The sequence below is a fragment of the Dunckerocampus dactyliophorus genome, chromosome 12 (assembly GCF_027744805.1).
Source record: "Dunckerocampus dactyliophorus isolate RoL2022-P2 chromosome 12, RoL_Ddac_1.1, whole genome shotgun sequence".
NCBI classification, from domain to species: Eukaryota; Metazoa; Chordata; class Actinopteri; order Syngnathiformes; family Syngnathidae; genus Dunckerocampus; species Dunckerocampus dactyliophorus.
In genome coordinates this window covers 26,098,619-26,115,072 of record NC_072830.1, presented here as the reverse complement: position 1 = coordinate 26,115,072, position 16,454 = coordinate 26,098,619, and the positions used below count along the sequence as shown (strand labels likewise).

At 43.1% G+C, this 16,454-nt stretch overlaps 1 protein-coding gene across 2 annotated transcripts; it reads right to left on the bottom strand.

Annotated features, from left to right (window-relative positions):
• Window positions 1-1,051: 1,051 nt before the first annotated feature.
• On the bottom strand, window positions 1,052-15,758 carry ypel2b (yippee-like 2b). 2 transcript variants are annotated; one of them, XM_054793227.1, is made up of 5 exons: window positions 15,566-15,758; window positions 7,071-7,302; window positions 6,600-6,643; window positions 6,126-6,234; window positions 1,052-1,199 (listed from the first exon to the last, which is right to left on the bottom strand). In XM_054793227.1, exons 2-5 carry the CDS (start codon window positions 7,185-7,187, stop codon window positions 1,110-1,112), a joined length of 360 nt encoding a protein of 119 aa, XP_054649202.1. In that variant the 5' UTR covers window positions 7,188-7,302; window positions 15,566-15,758; the 3' UTR covers window positions 1,052-1,109. The 2 variants fall into 2 exon arrangements, with proteins under 2 accessions (XP_054649202.1, XP_054649201.1); XM_054793226.1 differs by having other exon boundaries at window positions 15,516-15,756.
• Between the last annotated feature and the right edge of the window lie 696 nt (window positions 15,759-16,454).

Here is a 16,454-nt window from a genome sequence, read left to right as displayed (position 1 = left end):
ATCTATATATATATATAGATATAGATACTGTATATATATATATATGTGTGTATGTGTGTGTGTGACTGGCACAAAACCAGAAGATGCTAAAGACAAAGTCACGTAAACAAAGTCATTGAGAATGCAGAGACACTGCACACCGCTATGTAAAACATTAGCTCCAATGTGGTCATGTAAATGATTCCAACTATAATCCCATGAAACTAGTCATGCTTTGGCCATTTCTTTGAATCAAAATAGTTGGTGGTCATAGTTTCTGGCTCTGGTCTGTTGAGCCTATAATGGAACTTTGGGGACCGCTCAATATCTTTGCTATCCATACACAAAGATCTGCAGATCACATTACACGACTAATTTCAAACCAAATGGGCCTTCTTGGCTGCGGCGCGGTTTATGAGGCGGTCCTGCTGTATCTCTTTCAAAGTGGCTGCCCTGAGATGGGCCGGCTCCCAGCCAGAGGCCATCAAAGCCCCCGCAGAACTGGAGCAGTATCTTTCCCTCGCAGTGCCCCCTCCCGTTTTGTGTTTATTAAACCTAGCCTGGTGAGCGTCAATCCCCGCACCCACCTGCTGTGACCCATGTGCTCGGGCCTCCGTGCCAAACCTCATGACTGGCCCAGCTGGCACCGCCCCAATCATGTTGATTTGCTATAATCATCTTAGGTCATCGCTATCTACAGGGGGGGCAGAATAGTCAAGCAAGGCCGACTGCTGGGTGCATTTCTTCTGAGCTGGTTTTAACATTACCACACCCTCTGGTCGCGTGTGTGTTTGTAAACCTTTCAAAGATACCGAATCAGGTTTCAGTAAGAAAAAGAGACGAGTCTTGTCTCATGCAGTCATTGGCCAGTCATCTACTCCTACTAGCAGCTCACCAGCCCGCCCGGCTTGGATGTCTGCGACCTGACGCATGTCACGTGTGAGTGTCGGTGTGTGTAAGAGGCGCTGTAGGGAGGGATGGGCAGGGACTTACAGAGAGGTTAATGGTAAATCAGCCAAACCAAAGTCACACACTCACCCACTACACCCCCTAACACCCTCCCACCCTCCCCATCCAATCACCCAACCCCATCCCCTTCCACTGCGGTCGTGTCCCGGCGAGCTTGTCGCTCAGTCCCAGCCGTTGTCCTTGATCATGTGGGCCAGCTCGATGATGAACTTGCCCTCTTTATACTTCTGACTGCTCTCAAAGGCATGTTCCTGGAGGGTGCGGCAAAGGACAGGAGAGCTGCCAGTTAATTCATATGACCATTAAAGTCAGCGAACACTAACATGTGCATGGCATTGCCAGACATTCTGAAACACATCCCCAAAAAGGTCTCCTCCTGCATCTGGTGTGATGGAGGTTATATAACACACAGTCACACCAAATCTGTATCTGGTTAGCCTCATGTCGCTGTACGCAAATACTTTGGCCCATCTAAAAGGTTACAGGTTTGAACTTTACAGCCTGTTGGTTCAGTTAAAATGAACTCTGGAGTTCATTTAGTCAACTGTGTATACAGTATACTGTATATGTGGGACCCTTGGTCTGCACCAAAAGAGGTGGTCCTGAGCAAGAAACCAAAATCTCTCACAAAATGTATATTATTTTGCTCTCTGAAAACAAGCCAAAAAAAATTATTATTAATTATTTTGCAAAAATACAAGCCAAAGTCGCTTTTAATAAGCAGACTTGGCACACCGATGTGTGTGAGGCTAGATTATGTCTTATTTATGTCTTATATGTCATATTCTCTCATATTCTCTCTAGGGGTGTTTTAATGCAACTTTTTCACTTCCAATACGATGCTGATATTGCAGCCTTGAATATCGGCCAATACCAATATCAATACGATAGGGCTTGTGTCACCTTAGTATGGAGGGAGAAAGGTGGAAGTGAGCAAGCACACACACAGCGTTCAATGAGATGGTAGTAAAGGCTCGCGAGGGAATTTATTAGCGTTGCTATTATAATTCATTGGCAATTTATTAGCGTTTGTGCTTGAACTGCTGTGTTTGTCAAAGAGGACAGAATAAAACTTGCACGTTGCAAGCCCCGCAGTTCATACTTTCATGCTGCACAAGACCTAGACCAAGAAGAGTCTGATAAAGTGTGTTTAAAAGACTGTTTGGAAATGAAGTATAAGCTATAGCCTGACTGCACTACAGTATATGACCGCAGTCCTAGTTCTGTAAACTAAAGACTGTTCTTGAGCACTTCTTTTTCAAGTTGTCAGTATTTATTTTTCGAAACACCCTGCTTTCATTTCACTTAGTTGGTGGGTGTTTTTGCAAATCTTCATTTGTAATTTTAGTCACAATAATATTTTGTGAGATCATTTGCTTGAAGAGAATGTTATTTGAGTAATGGACATTTTACCTTACCAACATCTACTTGTTGTACATTGTGTTCGTTTGTTATACATTGAGCTCCATGTTGTGTTGCGCTTTAAAAAAAACAAACAGAATATTTGCATAAAGCAAACATATTATCCAGACTCATATTTAAAGCTTTAAAATGATCTTTCAAATGTACACTTATTATTAGGGATGTCCGATAATATCAGCCCACTGAATATTATCGGCCTGATATTCGCATAAAAATGTAATATCGGTCGATATCCGTATTGAGTTTTTCCCTATAATAAAAAACGATTTAAAAAACTGCTCTATATATGCCAATGGGCTCCCGTACTGACCGTCGTCGAGGCATCCAGTGCGGCCACCATGTGGAAATACTTTGTCACGTCCTGTGTTATTCTTCGCAGTCGGAACTGGGCTTCTATGTGTTGAAACCATGGGTGTGGGTTCTGTTGCCGGCGCAGACCGCACCGACATTAGCCAACTCGTTAGCTTGCAGCGGTGCCGGTACGGCCTCGTTGTTGTCACTGTTGTCGTTGGATATTTTTACGCACGTCGAGTGTCACCAAATGTGGAGATACGATTCACAACGCGACAGGAGTCGAGGTAGGTGGCACCAATCGGTTTACTCCCCACTCACCTCAAAAGTCATGATCACCTCAACAACAAGCAACAACTCTTTAGCAACAGCTAAGAGGCTACAACAACCTCATGACCCGGGAACGAAAGTACACTTGGTCCCGTGGGAGTTTCCCATGTGATGAGATTGGTCGTATACTTCCCCGGTCCCTGTGCCACCATGGGAAACTTGTGCATGACAAGTTTTACAATCAGCTGCAACGTCTTTTTTGGACTTTGAAGAGAAATACTGCCACATGGCCAACATCACTCCTTACTACTTTGTTAGCACGTTAGCAAAGCCACTGCTGGATAGAGGGCGGAGTCTGCTTGTATTGGTGTGCTTTTTTTAGAGATGTAATAACCTGATACTCGTGTTTTTCTGCACCCGACATCAATATGGGTTCGGGACACCCTGCTTATTACGTCTACTACATTGGGTAATACGAATGCAAAGGTGAAAACTGTGATGTTACTTCATGTCTAGAGGGCTTTAATAATGTTAAAAACTGTATTTAGAAAGTCGTAAACAGATGTTCGTTTTAACTACGAAAATATTTGATTATAAACAAGGAGTCCTACTTTGCGTAAATTCACTTATCACGGTCAAGTCTAGAACCAGTTAACCAAGATAAGCGAGGGATGACTGTATGTCAATGTTGACGTACTGTAAGTGGGCACTGACCGGGATTTGATTATTAGTTTGGCATAAGCGGGGCCGACTTAAGCATGTTCCACTGTGTTGGATAAAGCGTACTTATTTTTAATAATTGATGCATTTATTTTCTACCGCTTGTCATCGCTAGAATCATGGGTGAGCTGGAGCCTATCCAGTTGATTTTGGGCGAGAGGTACACCCCGGACTGGTCATCAGTCAATCACAGGGCACATTTATAGTGGACAAACAAGCATTCACACTTGCAGAACTAAATGCCTTTCACTGTGGAATCTCTCATGTTGTTGTTCTGTCTTAGGCTGTGTGGCTTTAGAGCAACATGAAGCACATGATCAGATTTCTAGTGTATAAGGCCACTAGGTCAAACCTCCCCCTAGAACTTTGACGATGGCAGAAAATCGACACAGCTGCAACTGATATGAAAGTCAACCACCCCCCTGCATTAAGTACTATTTGGCGTGTGCGTGCTTGTGCTCGCCATGTGTTCTCTACCTTGTGGGGTCGGCACCGGAATAGAAAGATAATAACCACCCATGAACTGGGTTTAGGAAAATGTTTATCCTGGGAATGTTACAGTTGGAGGTGAGGCCCAGACAGGCGGTCAATAGAGCCCAGTCAGGAGCTAAACAACAAGGATATTGTGTGCTTGCATGTGTGTATGTCCACCTCTAAGGGATACAGTCACGTGCCTTCTAGTGTAAACTCTCACATCCATGCTGACAAGGCTCACCTCTGACAGCAGCGCACGCTCAGCTCTGCTGATATATGAAGATAGCGGTCACCCTTTCCTCTTAACTTCCCTAAATGCCATCTGACATCTGATCATTGGACAGTGTTCCTTTTTATTTTTGTAGTAGAGCCAAAAATTGTCAGAAAAGTTCCTACTTTACATGGACAATAAAAAAAAGTGAAAATGTAATATGAAATACCGTAATTTACAGATTATAGAGCGTACCAGTATTTAAGTCGCACCCACTAAATTTAAAGAGAAAAAAGATACATATATATATAGGCTGCACCGATCTATAAGCCGCAGGCGTCCACGACGTAACATGGACTATTTAGCGCACACAAAGATGTTACACAGAAATCTATTAAAAAGTTAAATAAAAGATATGTCAACTTTTAATTAAATAAATGTTTTTTTCTAAATAGTGCCAAACAGTGCGTGTAACATGCTGGTTGAACAATACAACCAGAAAAGTAGTTCATTGCTGTCCTCGGCCTCCTCCTGGGAACTAAAACCACTAAAGTCGTCCTCTTCAAGTGTTGGACCCGAACAGCCCCACAATTCCCTCAGCACGCACACCAGCGCTACCCCCTCCCCGAGGCAAATCAGCTCCCAAAGCCCGTGCTGTCCTCCCCAGCATGCAGCAGTCCAGCCCCCCCGGAAGCCAAGGGCGACAACAGTGGACCTAATGACAGCACCCCCTGCTGCCAAGACCCACCAGCATACCCGAGCAAAAGTCGTAAGATTGATCGCCTTCAAACCTGAAACTTGCGCATCACATGGACCTCTCCACGCGGTCTCCATGAAGAGGTTCTAAAGGGTTAGGTTCTAAAATCGATACTCAAATCAAAATATCAATACTTTGATACTTGAGCCATTTGCGGTAATGTAAATCGCTAACAGGAACACAGTGGAAAGTTACTAAACTATTGCGACTTTGTCTAATTGATAACAGTTGTTTAAAATAAATTAATAAATTACTCTGATGTCTTATATTCTTTATTTTATGAGCTATGACATGATTTGAAATACACTGCTTTTTTAAATTTACTCGCCACGTTAGGTGTATTTGCACAAAGTATCGCTATCGGGTCGGTATCACTAATACCAGCCTGAATTTTACTCTGTATCGAATCGGAAAATAAATCAGTGCTATCGCACATCACTAACGATAAGGGCGTGCACACAAATCACAAAATGACTGATCCTAAGCACACGAGATGTCGCAAGACCAGAACGCGACCACAAATTTGCCGCATCACCGTATAGCGTGAGAAAAAAGTAGCGGCTTAGACACCGGCAATTACGGTATATCATTTGCATATTATTAAGCTTAAAATCACAATCAACATATCTTCTACACATTGGTCAGTCGTTACTGTACATGTAGCATACAGCAAACCAAAACACTGAATAGACGAAACATGTTTGGTAGTGAGTAAGCAGCGACTGACTTTTACATTTTATTTTAATGTGTGGCTGTAAAACGAATTGTTAGATTTAGTGGGAAAGTACTAAACTTCAATGGAAAGAAGGTCCATTCACATTGTTATCATTAAAGGCCACAAATTGTATTACTTTGTTCGCACCTCGAAAGATAAATAAAATACATCATTTCTATTACTGAAAGCTGCCCACAGCTGCACTGAAGTCCAAATTTAATAAGAGATGCAAATAAAATTAGAACAGGGCTGTTAATCATCCTGCAACCTTTGAAGCAGTTTGTGTGCAGTGCTGCAAATCACTCAAGGACACTTACATATTTCCAGCCCAGCGTGGTCTTGCAGTTCTCACAGTAGATATCTGCTACAGCATGGAGGCCTGTGAGCAGAACTCTCTCCTCTGCAGGACCACACCCCACATTCACCCTGCGAGGGCAAGAATGGGTATGGAGAAACATGAGAGACTTTAGAATAATGTGCTCTGAGTGAGTCACTGAATCCCACCTACTCACTCTCAGATCATAGAGAACTGGGCTGCCAAGTATAGACTCAAACAGCCTTATTCTCTAGCTAGAAGTGCAGCCCCATGAGGCCATGCACTGGCTCAGTCTACACACTCCCCTCAAAGAACTACGTACCACCCTTGTGGAACAATATGCATCGCACCAACAGTGTATGGAAACTCGCTTGTCTCCTGAGGGTAGCGTGCATGGGCGCTTGTTTCCGACGAGCCAAATTTAAGCCAATTGAAAACAGGTGGAGGGAACAAAGAACAAAAGATGGGCACTCACACTGAGTTGAACAGGTAGGCTCTGCCCTGGCTGCCCTGGAACGACTGCAGAGACAAGAAGAAAGCAACATGACTAGGGCTGCAACACGCATGGACCCTTTCATATGGCCTTTAACAGACGGTGTTATGAAGGACAAATCAAAGCTCTTCATTTCAGGTCATTTATGTGAAAATGTGTGTGTTAGGTGCTGTTTTCATCGCATGTGGGAAAAGTGATTCATTCATAATATACTGTAAGTCACTTTAACCACTAACCAAATAGAAACTGACAGGCTGAGTTCTATAATTCCTCCCTCTACTGTGTATAACGTTTTCATTTGCTTTAAAGCTTGTAAATTCAACCATGCAGCTTTTAAAAGTGAAGCCACAAGAGTTGGAACATATGAAGCGCATCTGTTAACTCTACTTTTTCCTCTTTTTGGGCCAACTAAATGCAATCCACGTCCAACAGCGAGAAGTGCCTGCCGGTTACCTTGGAGATGAGCTCATCGTGGTTGGCCAGGTGGGCCCGGCAGTGGATGCAGCTGTAGGTTCGGTGGCAGCTCGGCAGGTAAGCCTGAAAAGTCTTGGAGCGCGTCATTCTGACCATGGGCGGAGTTGGCGGGCGGTGCAAAAAGGGACTGCCGGCCCAGGTCGGCTCACAAGGGAAGCACCGCAACACACAGGTGAGGGCCGTGGTGCGCGGTGGGTCGGGAGGTAAACACCTGAGCACAGGCAGGAATGAAAGAGGTCATGGTTCCATGGTGGCATATGAGTTGCCTCCATAAACTGAGATGCATTTGTGTAACTGCTGATGGAGCAGTCGAGGGTAGTTTAAAGCATTTGGCATTTTACTGAAGCTCAAAGACATGTTTAATATTTAAAGTGCGATTTACACAACACTGTTTTCAAAACTAACAACAACTCTGTTGTTCTGATGCTGGAAAATACAAACATTAGGGATACATTTGCATAAGAATGACCAAAAAAAAAGCGTAAATAATTTTCTCATATACAGGCGACAGCATTGTCATTGCCCCCTTAACAAAGCCTGAACAAATGATTATGTAATACTCGTGCCAGTTCATTAGTAAAGAAACACTATTGGTCCTTCCAGGTCTTCTGCAAAACTGTCTTTTAAATACACAGTCAGTGTACAGTGTGTATCCAGGTTTACAATTGGACATATAGCCTGTATACAGTCACCAACATAAACAGGCCATGGCTATTCAATTGGTTGTCTGCGGACAATGACGAGTTTGTGCACACGTTGTTTCTTTACAAAGTGACATTGCCAACTACTGGCCTCACCCACACATTAAATTATGTACAGTGTTACATCGTTTAACGCGGGGAACAGGTTCCCAAAATAGACTGCAATAAGTGAAATACGCAAAGTAGGCAACTTAATTTTTTTACAATTATTATATCGGCCTTTGTTTTAAGGCTGTAAAACCCGTCACCATACACTTTATGCACTTTTCTCAGACAGGCATTAAATGGATTGTTCGGATTTTTTGACACAAAGTTGTGTGACATCCCCATCAGCATTGTAGTTCATTAGCAGCGACTTACCCCCCACTTGGTCTCCTAAGTCCAGTTCTGGTCAGATTTCTGTGATGAAGAACGTAGTTCCGCTTTGTTGCTGGGGACAGTTAAGTAAAGAGTTGGGCTTTTCAAAACAATATGCATTGAAAAGATTAATACATTTGCATCACAAAAAAATCGGACTTCACAAAACGCTCAGCGTTTATTTGTCTCCCGCCGTATTCACGCGCACTGTCGCCTGTGCATTCTTGGGTATGGGATGAAGACGCTCGCATCTACTTCTGCAACAGCCAATTTGTTTATGTATGTGTTCCATGGCGGAAGAAGAAGCGAGTATCTTCGTCACATACAGTACACATGAACGCACAGGCGACAGTGCGCAGGGATACGGCGGGAGACACATATAACGCCAAGCGTTTTGTGATTTTTTTGTGAAGGCATTTTTGTGATGCAAATGTATGAATCTTTTCTTGCATATTGTTTTGAGAAGCCAAACTCTACTCAATTGTCCCCAGCAACTAAGCAGTACTACGCTCTTCATCACAGAAATCTGCCTAGAACTGGACTTAGGAGACCAAGTGGGGGGTAAGTCACTGTTACTGGACTACAATGCTGATGGGGATGTCATCCAACTTCATGTCAAAAAATCCGAACTATCCCTTTAACATTTTCTCATATTTCTCTTTTGTTAAACTCTGCATTAAACTCCACACAGAAATGCCCGAGGGAGAATCCCGATCTCCAGACTGTGACTGTGTGGCCAACATGCTGACCACTAGACCACCGTGCGGCCCTCCCTCAATCATAAAAATTTCATTTAAATACTGCATTTTGTGTTCAGTTGTGTTGTCATTGAGTAATATTAAATATAACTGACTCATATTTAAATAAATAAAATTGATCTCAAACATCACAAAATAAGAAATCAGGAAAGGGGCAAACACTTTTTCACACCGCTGTGTATATTTTATTCTTTTATCATGTGACTATGGCTTAGGCTGCAAGCTGAAAACATTAAATAAATCCTGCAGGCTCAATCAAACCTCCTCCGTCAGCTACCACCAGAGTGTTGGCGCCAGATGAAATCACTTTGGACTCCCAGAGCAGCTGCATTGGGGTGTTTGTCCACAGTTGCAAGCACACTTCCTATTTACCCAACCGATGCAGGCAGGCTGCAACGCTAGCTTGCACACTGCATTGAAGTCTACACTATGAGGACTGCTGAGTTAATCTGCTTAGCCTAACACAACCGTGAGCCTCATGCTGTACTCGCTCCATGATGCCAAACAGACAGAGCCCTTCAAATACTTGTGTTGCTGTGCATGGTTCACTGAGAAGATTAGTGAGCTGGCCTGGACTACTTCCGATGGTCTGACCAAGTGTACATGTGCAAAACTACACGGTTGTCTTCAACTTTGTGATTTCCGTTCCAAATGTAGGACAAATTGGGATTATGTGGTAATTAGATGTCGGCTGTAGTATTTCCAGACTTGCCATTCAAGCCTCTGTTTGGACACTTAATATGTAATACATTACAAAAACCTTCTTAATTGGCTGAGTTTTAAGTGCATAGTGTACTGTACTGTATACAGTGGAACCTCCGTTAGCATACGACCCGGTTTGTATGTTTTTCAGTTAACGACTAAATTTACAACAAACTTTTGCCTCGGTTTCTGTATATTTTCCGGTCGGCGTACAATATGGTGCACGTCTTGTCGTGCAATTAATACACTGCGTGCGTCCAACTGTGTTTTTACTGTATTTTTTATCACAAAACATCCTTGTTAGCAGCAATGTTAGCTTGCTAATAGGTGGAAACAGGAACCAAAAGTCAGCTGTGTCGTCCATCTATGTTGTCATCAGCAGCTGACTCTGTAGTTCTTTGCTAACTAACACAAGTCTCAAAAATGTTAACACAAAACATGTTTTTGTAGTTTGACAATGATAGTTTTACATGCATAGAAGACGTTGAAATGCACTTTGAAATGATCAACACGGGCACCGCTGTCGTGTTTTGCTATGAGTTATTTCTTGAACGCAATAATGTTTCTCACCTTCTGGCATCTTTCTGTGCCGCTATTGTGGATTATTTTGCAGCCGTGATCAAAAGAAAAGACTTAACATGAGAAACACTATTGAAATCTTGACACAAGTCCTGGCAAAAACGAAGGTGGTGACCGTGTTGATCTCGCTGCCACATCGCTGTCTTTGTCAACAATCACGTCTTCAATAAAGGTAAAAGTAACCTTACATGTTAATTCATCCCTTTCATTCATCATTTATATGTCTTTATATGCTATTTGAATTGTTTTCTACACGGAAAACTATAATTTTAAAACTAGAAAAACATGTTTTGTGTTAACATTTTTGGCTTTCTGGAGCGGATGAGTAGAATTTACAGGATAGGATTTACATTACAAGGTGCCAGTGTGTATTCATTGTAATAATGTAGTGCAAGTAGGGATGTCCGATATTGGCTTTTTTTTATGATAACCGATATGCCCATATTCTCAAACTCTCAATTTCCGATTCCGATATCAACCGGTACGATACCGATATGTGTAACATCACATATCTCATGGAACAACATGAGATGTCATGGAATGAATACACCGTGGTGACCCACAACATTGTTTTAGACATTTCTCTTCGAGATTAATAAATCTGTCCGTCCGTCCATCCACCAAGTGTACTTCCATTTCCGGGTCACGAGGTTGCTGTAGCGACTTAGCTGTTGCTAAAGAATTGTTCCCTGTTGTTGACTAGAGCGGAGAGTAAACTGACTGGTGCCACCTACCTCGACTCCCGTCTCGTTGTGAATGGCATCTCCACATTTGGTGACCCTCGACGTGGGTAAAAATGTCCACTGACAACAGAGACAAAGAGACCGTGCCGGCGCCGCTACAAGCTAACGTCGGTGCTGTCTGCGGCACACCCACACCCGTGATTTCAACATATCAAGCCCAGTTCCGACTGCGAGGAATAACACAGGACGTATTTGTGACAGCAGGTACGGGAGCCCATAGGCCGAATATACAGCAGTTTTTTATTGGTTTTCATTATAGGAAGAAACCCGATACCGACATCAACCAATATTACAGTTTTATGGCCACTGATATCCCTGACTGTGAGTGTACTGATGCTCTCTGATGTTGCTTTTCATGAGGTAACACAGCAGCCATTTAAATCTAACTATTCCACTAATGAGCGTCACAACACGCGGCACCATTTGGTGTCTCCTTCCTGTCAGTGTTTAGGGCAGCATCTGGCAAAACGAATAAAGCTCTGAATGGAAGGAGGGCTGTCAGTCCAGAAGAAGCACATGCAAGACGGACAAAAAAAAGACCTCTTTACTGGTCTGCCTTATGGTTATTTTTAATGTAGGCCAGAGGCTGATAAAGGTTCCAGTCATGATGGGAGTGTCAGAGTGGTGTGGATATACTGTATAAATAAAGCAGTGAGACATGCCCTTGTTCAGTTGCAGGGTTTTTTTTTTGCCTTCCTCCGACCTGGTGCCAGGGGTGTTGGGTTAGGGCACAAAGCAGCGCTCAGTACAGACGTCAGAGTCAACCCCCTGATACACACGCAGAGAGACAAAACAAAACTTGCGACAAGTACACAGTACCACTTCACAAAGACAACTAAATGATTACATTTGTTATCAGGGAAGTATTTTTCAATTTTCCTTCATTTGTCTGTGAATAATGCCTGAATGAACACGTGTAGGTTCAAGCCCACCGCATCATACGTACTGTACTCTCAACAGACAAAGTGGGATGGATTAAAGTGTCACATACGTGACCGCCTCATCACGGGCCAAATGTAATCCATGCAGTGTTCTGCGCATGCACATTATCATTCCGTTGTAATGGAAACAAGACATACTCAATACCAAATATCAACATTTATTCCGTCCCTATCTGTATTTGGTTTTACTTCACTTAGTCATGAATCTGATTTGGTTTCCTTCTGGGTGCCTCCCACTGGAGCGGTTCCAGGCACGTCCAGCTGGTAGAGAACGTGAGGGCAGACCCACAACACGCTGCTCATGTGGCTTGGGAAGGTCTCCGAGTCACCAAGGAGGAGCTGGAGAGAATATTGCTGAAGAGATGAACACCTGGGCAAGCTTAGTCAATCTCCTGACAATGTGACCCGACTACTAAAAATACTTTTTTTTACCAAATGGAGGCACTGGTACTGTAACTGATTCCCCACTCAATGTCACATTCACACTGGTCCTATGGCTGGAAAGGACATACATGGCAGGGGGTCTGGTTGGCGACCCTAATGACGGAACATTTGCATGGTCGGTCGTCTCTTGCCACATCGCATTTCCAATTTTGGAGCACCACTCTATCACGGTTTTTCAAAATGTATTTATCTGTGTTTCGTGGTTGAGTAGAGCCTATTATAAGTTGAAAAATATGCATGTTTTAGCACATTTTAAGTAGTTATGTCCTAAATTTAGCATTTTCAAGCCTAAAAATGACTAAATGAACTAAAATACAAATATATGACATTCAGAAAATGCATGGAAAAGTTGATATGTAGTGTGCTACACTGGTCACTAGGTGTCAGTAATGCTCTTGTTACAACCTGCTGGTCTCGTAATGTAGATATTCTAAATTCTGATGCTCGTGAGGGCACCTCGCTGTCAATGTTATTGATGGATAAGGACGTAGTGGTGTTTCTGTGGGAGAGAGAGCGACGAGGAGACAAGTGCGCGAGCTGAACTGTGTTCTGTGTTGGAATTAAGCACTCCTATTGGCGTCAAGGTTGGAAATAAAACTTGAACAGAATGTCAGACTCTGTGTGACTCTAAGAACGCTACATTACATTACATGACTAGAGGGTTCTAATAATGTTAAAAACTGTACTTAAGAGGTCGCAAAGAGGTTTTCTATGCTCCAAGTATGAAAATATTCCATTTATAAATAAGGAATCCTACTTTGCGGAAATGTACTTATTATGGCTGGGTGTGTAATGAATGATGATTTGGAAGAAGTAATTAGATGACTCCACAAAATGATTGCAGAAGCAGCAGAAGATGCAATCAAAGGTGGCACTGCTAACAAACACACAAGCACAGTGTGTGTTATCTGTGCTCATCTGTTTGATCACTTTCTCTTTTGGTCTGCCTGCCTGTCATCTCTTCATCTGTGCCTAAAGGCCTCGCCGCACAATTCTATTGGTTTTTTTCTCTGCTGCCACTGTCTATTCATCAGTCCTGTCGCACATCGTTTGAGGTCACCGAGCTGCCCGTTCTGGTCATTTCGGAGTGTCATCACAAAGGGCTACGTGCCACGAGTCTCACCAGCCGAAAGGGCCCTTGTATATCTCCAACAAAAAAACCTTTGTTATGTAACCCACTGATGCCGCCGCCGTTGTTGCCGCTGCCATTTGTGACGGCGATCGGGGGCAAAGCGAGGGATGGGAGTCAGACAGGGACAGAGAGAGAGAGGAGAAGTAGCGGTGTGTGTCTCATGCTGCACACGAACTGCACCCACGACGCCCATTCAGCACTGCTCGTTCCCCAAGCAGTGTTGCCAAGCCCAGCATACAGCAGCATGACATCACTGAGCCACCACGCATATCAAATCTCAGTGATTGGGCAAAGCTCCTAAATCATATACGTGTGCGCGTCATGTTTCATCTACATTTTATGCAATGGAATGCCTCTTTTCAGGTGATATTTCCTCAGAGAGGACGCAAATGGACACTAGCTGGCATATTAACAATTCACATTCTATCCTCATTATGGCTTTTCTGTTGAAAATGGTGTGTATCTGCAGGAATAACACCCCATACACTACTCTCAGACCACTTTCACAGCATAGAAGGGTCCTATTATACCTTCACTGTATGTCCTTTTGCAGTGACTCCCCCACTTGCAGTATCTGAACTGTTACACATCAAAAACCATCTGCGCATATGTTGATGGTACCTTGCCCCATCGCCCATGCACATAATCCCAGTGATCCCCACCCAGTGTCGCAGCGTGCCATGAGAGATCATCACAATATCATCCAATTGCACTTAATTGGTCTGAAAACGATTATTTACTTACTACAAATAATGAATCTTTGTTCATCTATGCCAACGACGCATAGTGACAGTCAGAACAATCCACCTGTTGCATTCATAAAACACTTCAGCTTGCTTATAGGAGGTTGGTCTTTATCGGGGCACACAGCAGCCACAGTGGAAATGGTTTGGAAAACAAGAAAATTACTGCAGCTGCTCCGTTAGATAAATGTATAAAACATCATATGACAACAGAAGAATCTAAAAAAATATATGCACAAATGGAGGAAACCCATGTCAACAAACATGGTGTGAGCCATCGACATAAACATGTTCCACTGTCCAGGAACCTGATGGCTTGTCTATTATCACTACATACCACTCCATGTTAGTTGCAGTACAACATAAACAAATATGACAAGTTAGGTATTATATATAATATCTGTTATATTATAAATATGTGTTATTATACAAGTGCAATGTCAGCTGTCTACAAAAACACTTGATTAATCAATCAAGGAAATTTGTCAACAAAGTTGACTCCAAATTCTAATCTGAAAAAGAGGCCTTTGATGCCAATGCATTTAAAGTTCGTGATCAATAACTACCTCTCCACATGGAGGACACATCATACTTACAACAAACTAGCAGCGTTAACACTCTTCAGCCCAGCCAAAACGTACACAAGGAGGAGGTGTGTCATCAATACACATGAATAAAGACTCAAAATTGTGAATTGGGGAGCAGCAGGCTGAGGGCCTGCAGTGAGTGAGTGAGTGTGTGTGTTGCCTACTGTATGAATCAGGTCACAGGCAGTGGCACACTTATCTGGGCCAGAACTTCAGCCACCACACGGAACCCAGATGGCAGGGATGCCTGAGCTCAGCAATCCTGCGCGCGCACACATACACACACACACACACTCACCATCCAACACTGACAGGTTTGAGCCTCTGCAGTGACCTGGGTGGTGACGTGCGAGGGTTATAGGATAACCTGGCTAGACCGCTAATGTAATGTCATGTCGTGTGTTGAGGTTCACGACAGCCAGGCGCGTGCACGCGGATCATGTGACACGCACGCAGGAAACCAATCAACAGTGTGAGGATAAAGTGTATGTATTATTTATAAAGTGAGGCTGCCATACCATCCTCTCCCAAAACACCAGTCGAAATGCATCGATCTTAAAGTACGACACAAAAACGTAAATATTACTTTTTGGAAAAAATTGAATGTATGTTGCAATGGTCAATAAACCATCACAGTCAGTATACACTTATATTGATAGTAGGATAGTCCTTAATAAATAGTGCGTAAAAACAAATGCAGCAAAGTAAAAACAACAACGCACACCAAATAGTTGTACCTTTGAGGGGGAGAAAAGGGCACCTCCGCGTAGCCTAAAAAATGTCGCACCTCCTCGTTTTCCTTGTGGCAGTGCCAATCCTAAAGGTTCCTTGGTGCTTCGTCTAGGGCAAACGTCCTCTCGTCTTCTTGTCTCTTGTCTCTTGTTCTTTTGGGCCCTGGCAAGTCGTGCACAGACGCAATGTTTTGACGCGCAACGATGCCCAGCACAGTTTACTGAGGAGGAGGGTAAAGAGTTTGGACACGGCCAGCCGGAGCGAGATGGTTCTCTTCCTTGTACTTCCGTCATTGCTTCGTTGTTAGCCCGGTTGTATTTCTGGACTGTACTTACTCTGCTCATGTCTCTCTTATCGTCTTTATTTTATATAGTTCTTCATTCCTATAATGTACTGGATTTGTCATTAGACGACTCTTGCAGTGTAGTTTGCGGTGTACATAAACACAAATATACACGTGTACGTAAACATAAACCTGTGCGCATGCGCACAGCATTACGAGCGACAAATGCGATTTGCTGCATGAAAGTTAATACGGTGTTGAGATGGTGGTTAGCATGTGGTTGAGATCATGTTGTGTTTATAACTTGTGCCTACAGATATTGTACGGCGTTACATGCCATAAAAAGCCATTACATTTGCATACTTGGTCCAAGAAATGTTAACTTCCTGTTCTTACTTAAGTCAAAATGTCCAAAACAGTCGAATTGTTTAAATGTGAAAACTTTGTCGGTACAACATCAAGTATATTTTCAAGGACTAGAAGCATTTTCCAGCCTGACTGTATGCTCTTTGGCAAGGGGGTGGCTTGACAAATGAGTGACACATCTATTGGCCAATCGTTGAAGTGGTACAACATAGCAACACTGAGCCGATTAGTTTAGACGAGAGCAACAGCGCATTAATTAATACGATGAAGGACTGTACTTTCACATTTGTATAAA

Excerpts from the sequence above, each read along its gene's own strand:
- ypel2b (XM_054793227.1), bottom strand. The coding sequence starts at position 7,187 with ATGGTCAGAATGACGCGCTCCAAGACTTTTCAGGCTTACCTGCCGAGC. Across the intron at positions 6,644-7,070 it reads ACGATGAGCTCATCTCCAAG|TCGTTCCAGGGCAGCCAGGG; the intron begins GTAACCGGCAGG and ends TTGTCTCTGCAG. Across the intron at positions 1,200-6,125 it reads CCACGCTGGGCTGGAAATAT|GAACATGCCTTTGAGAGCAG; the intron begins GTAAGTGTCCTT and ends CGCACCCTCCAG.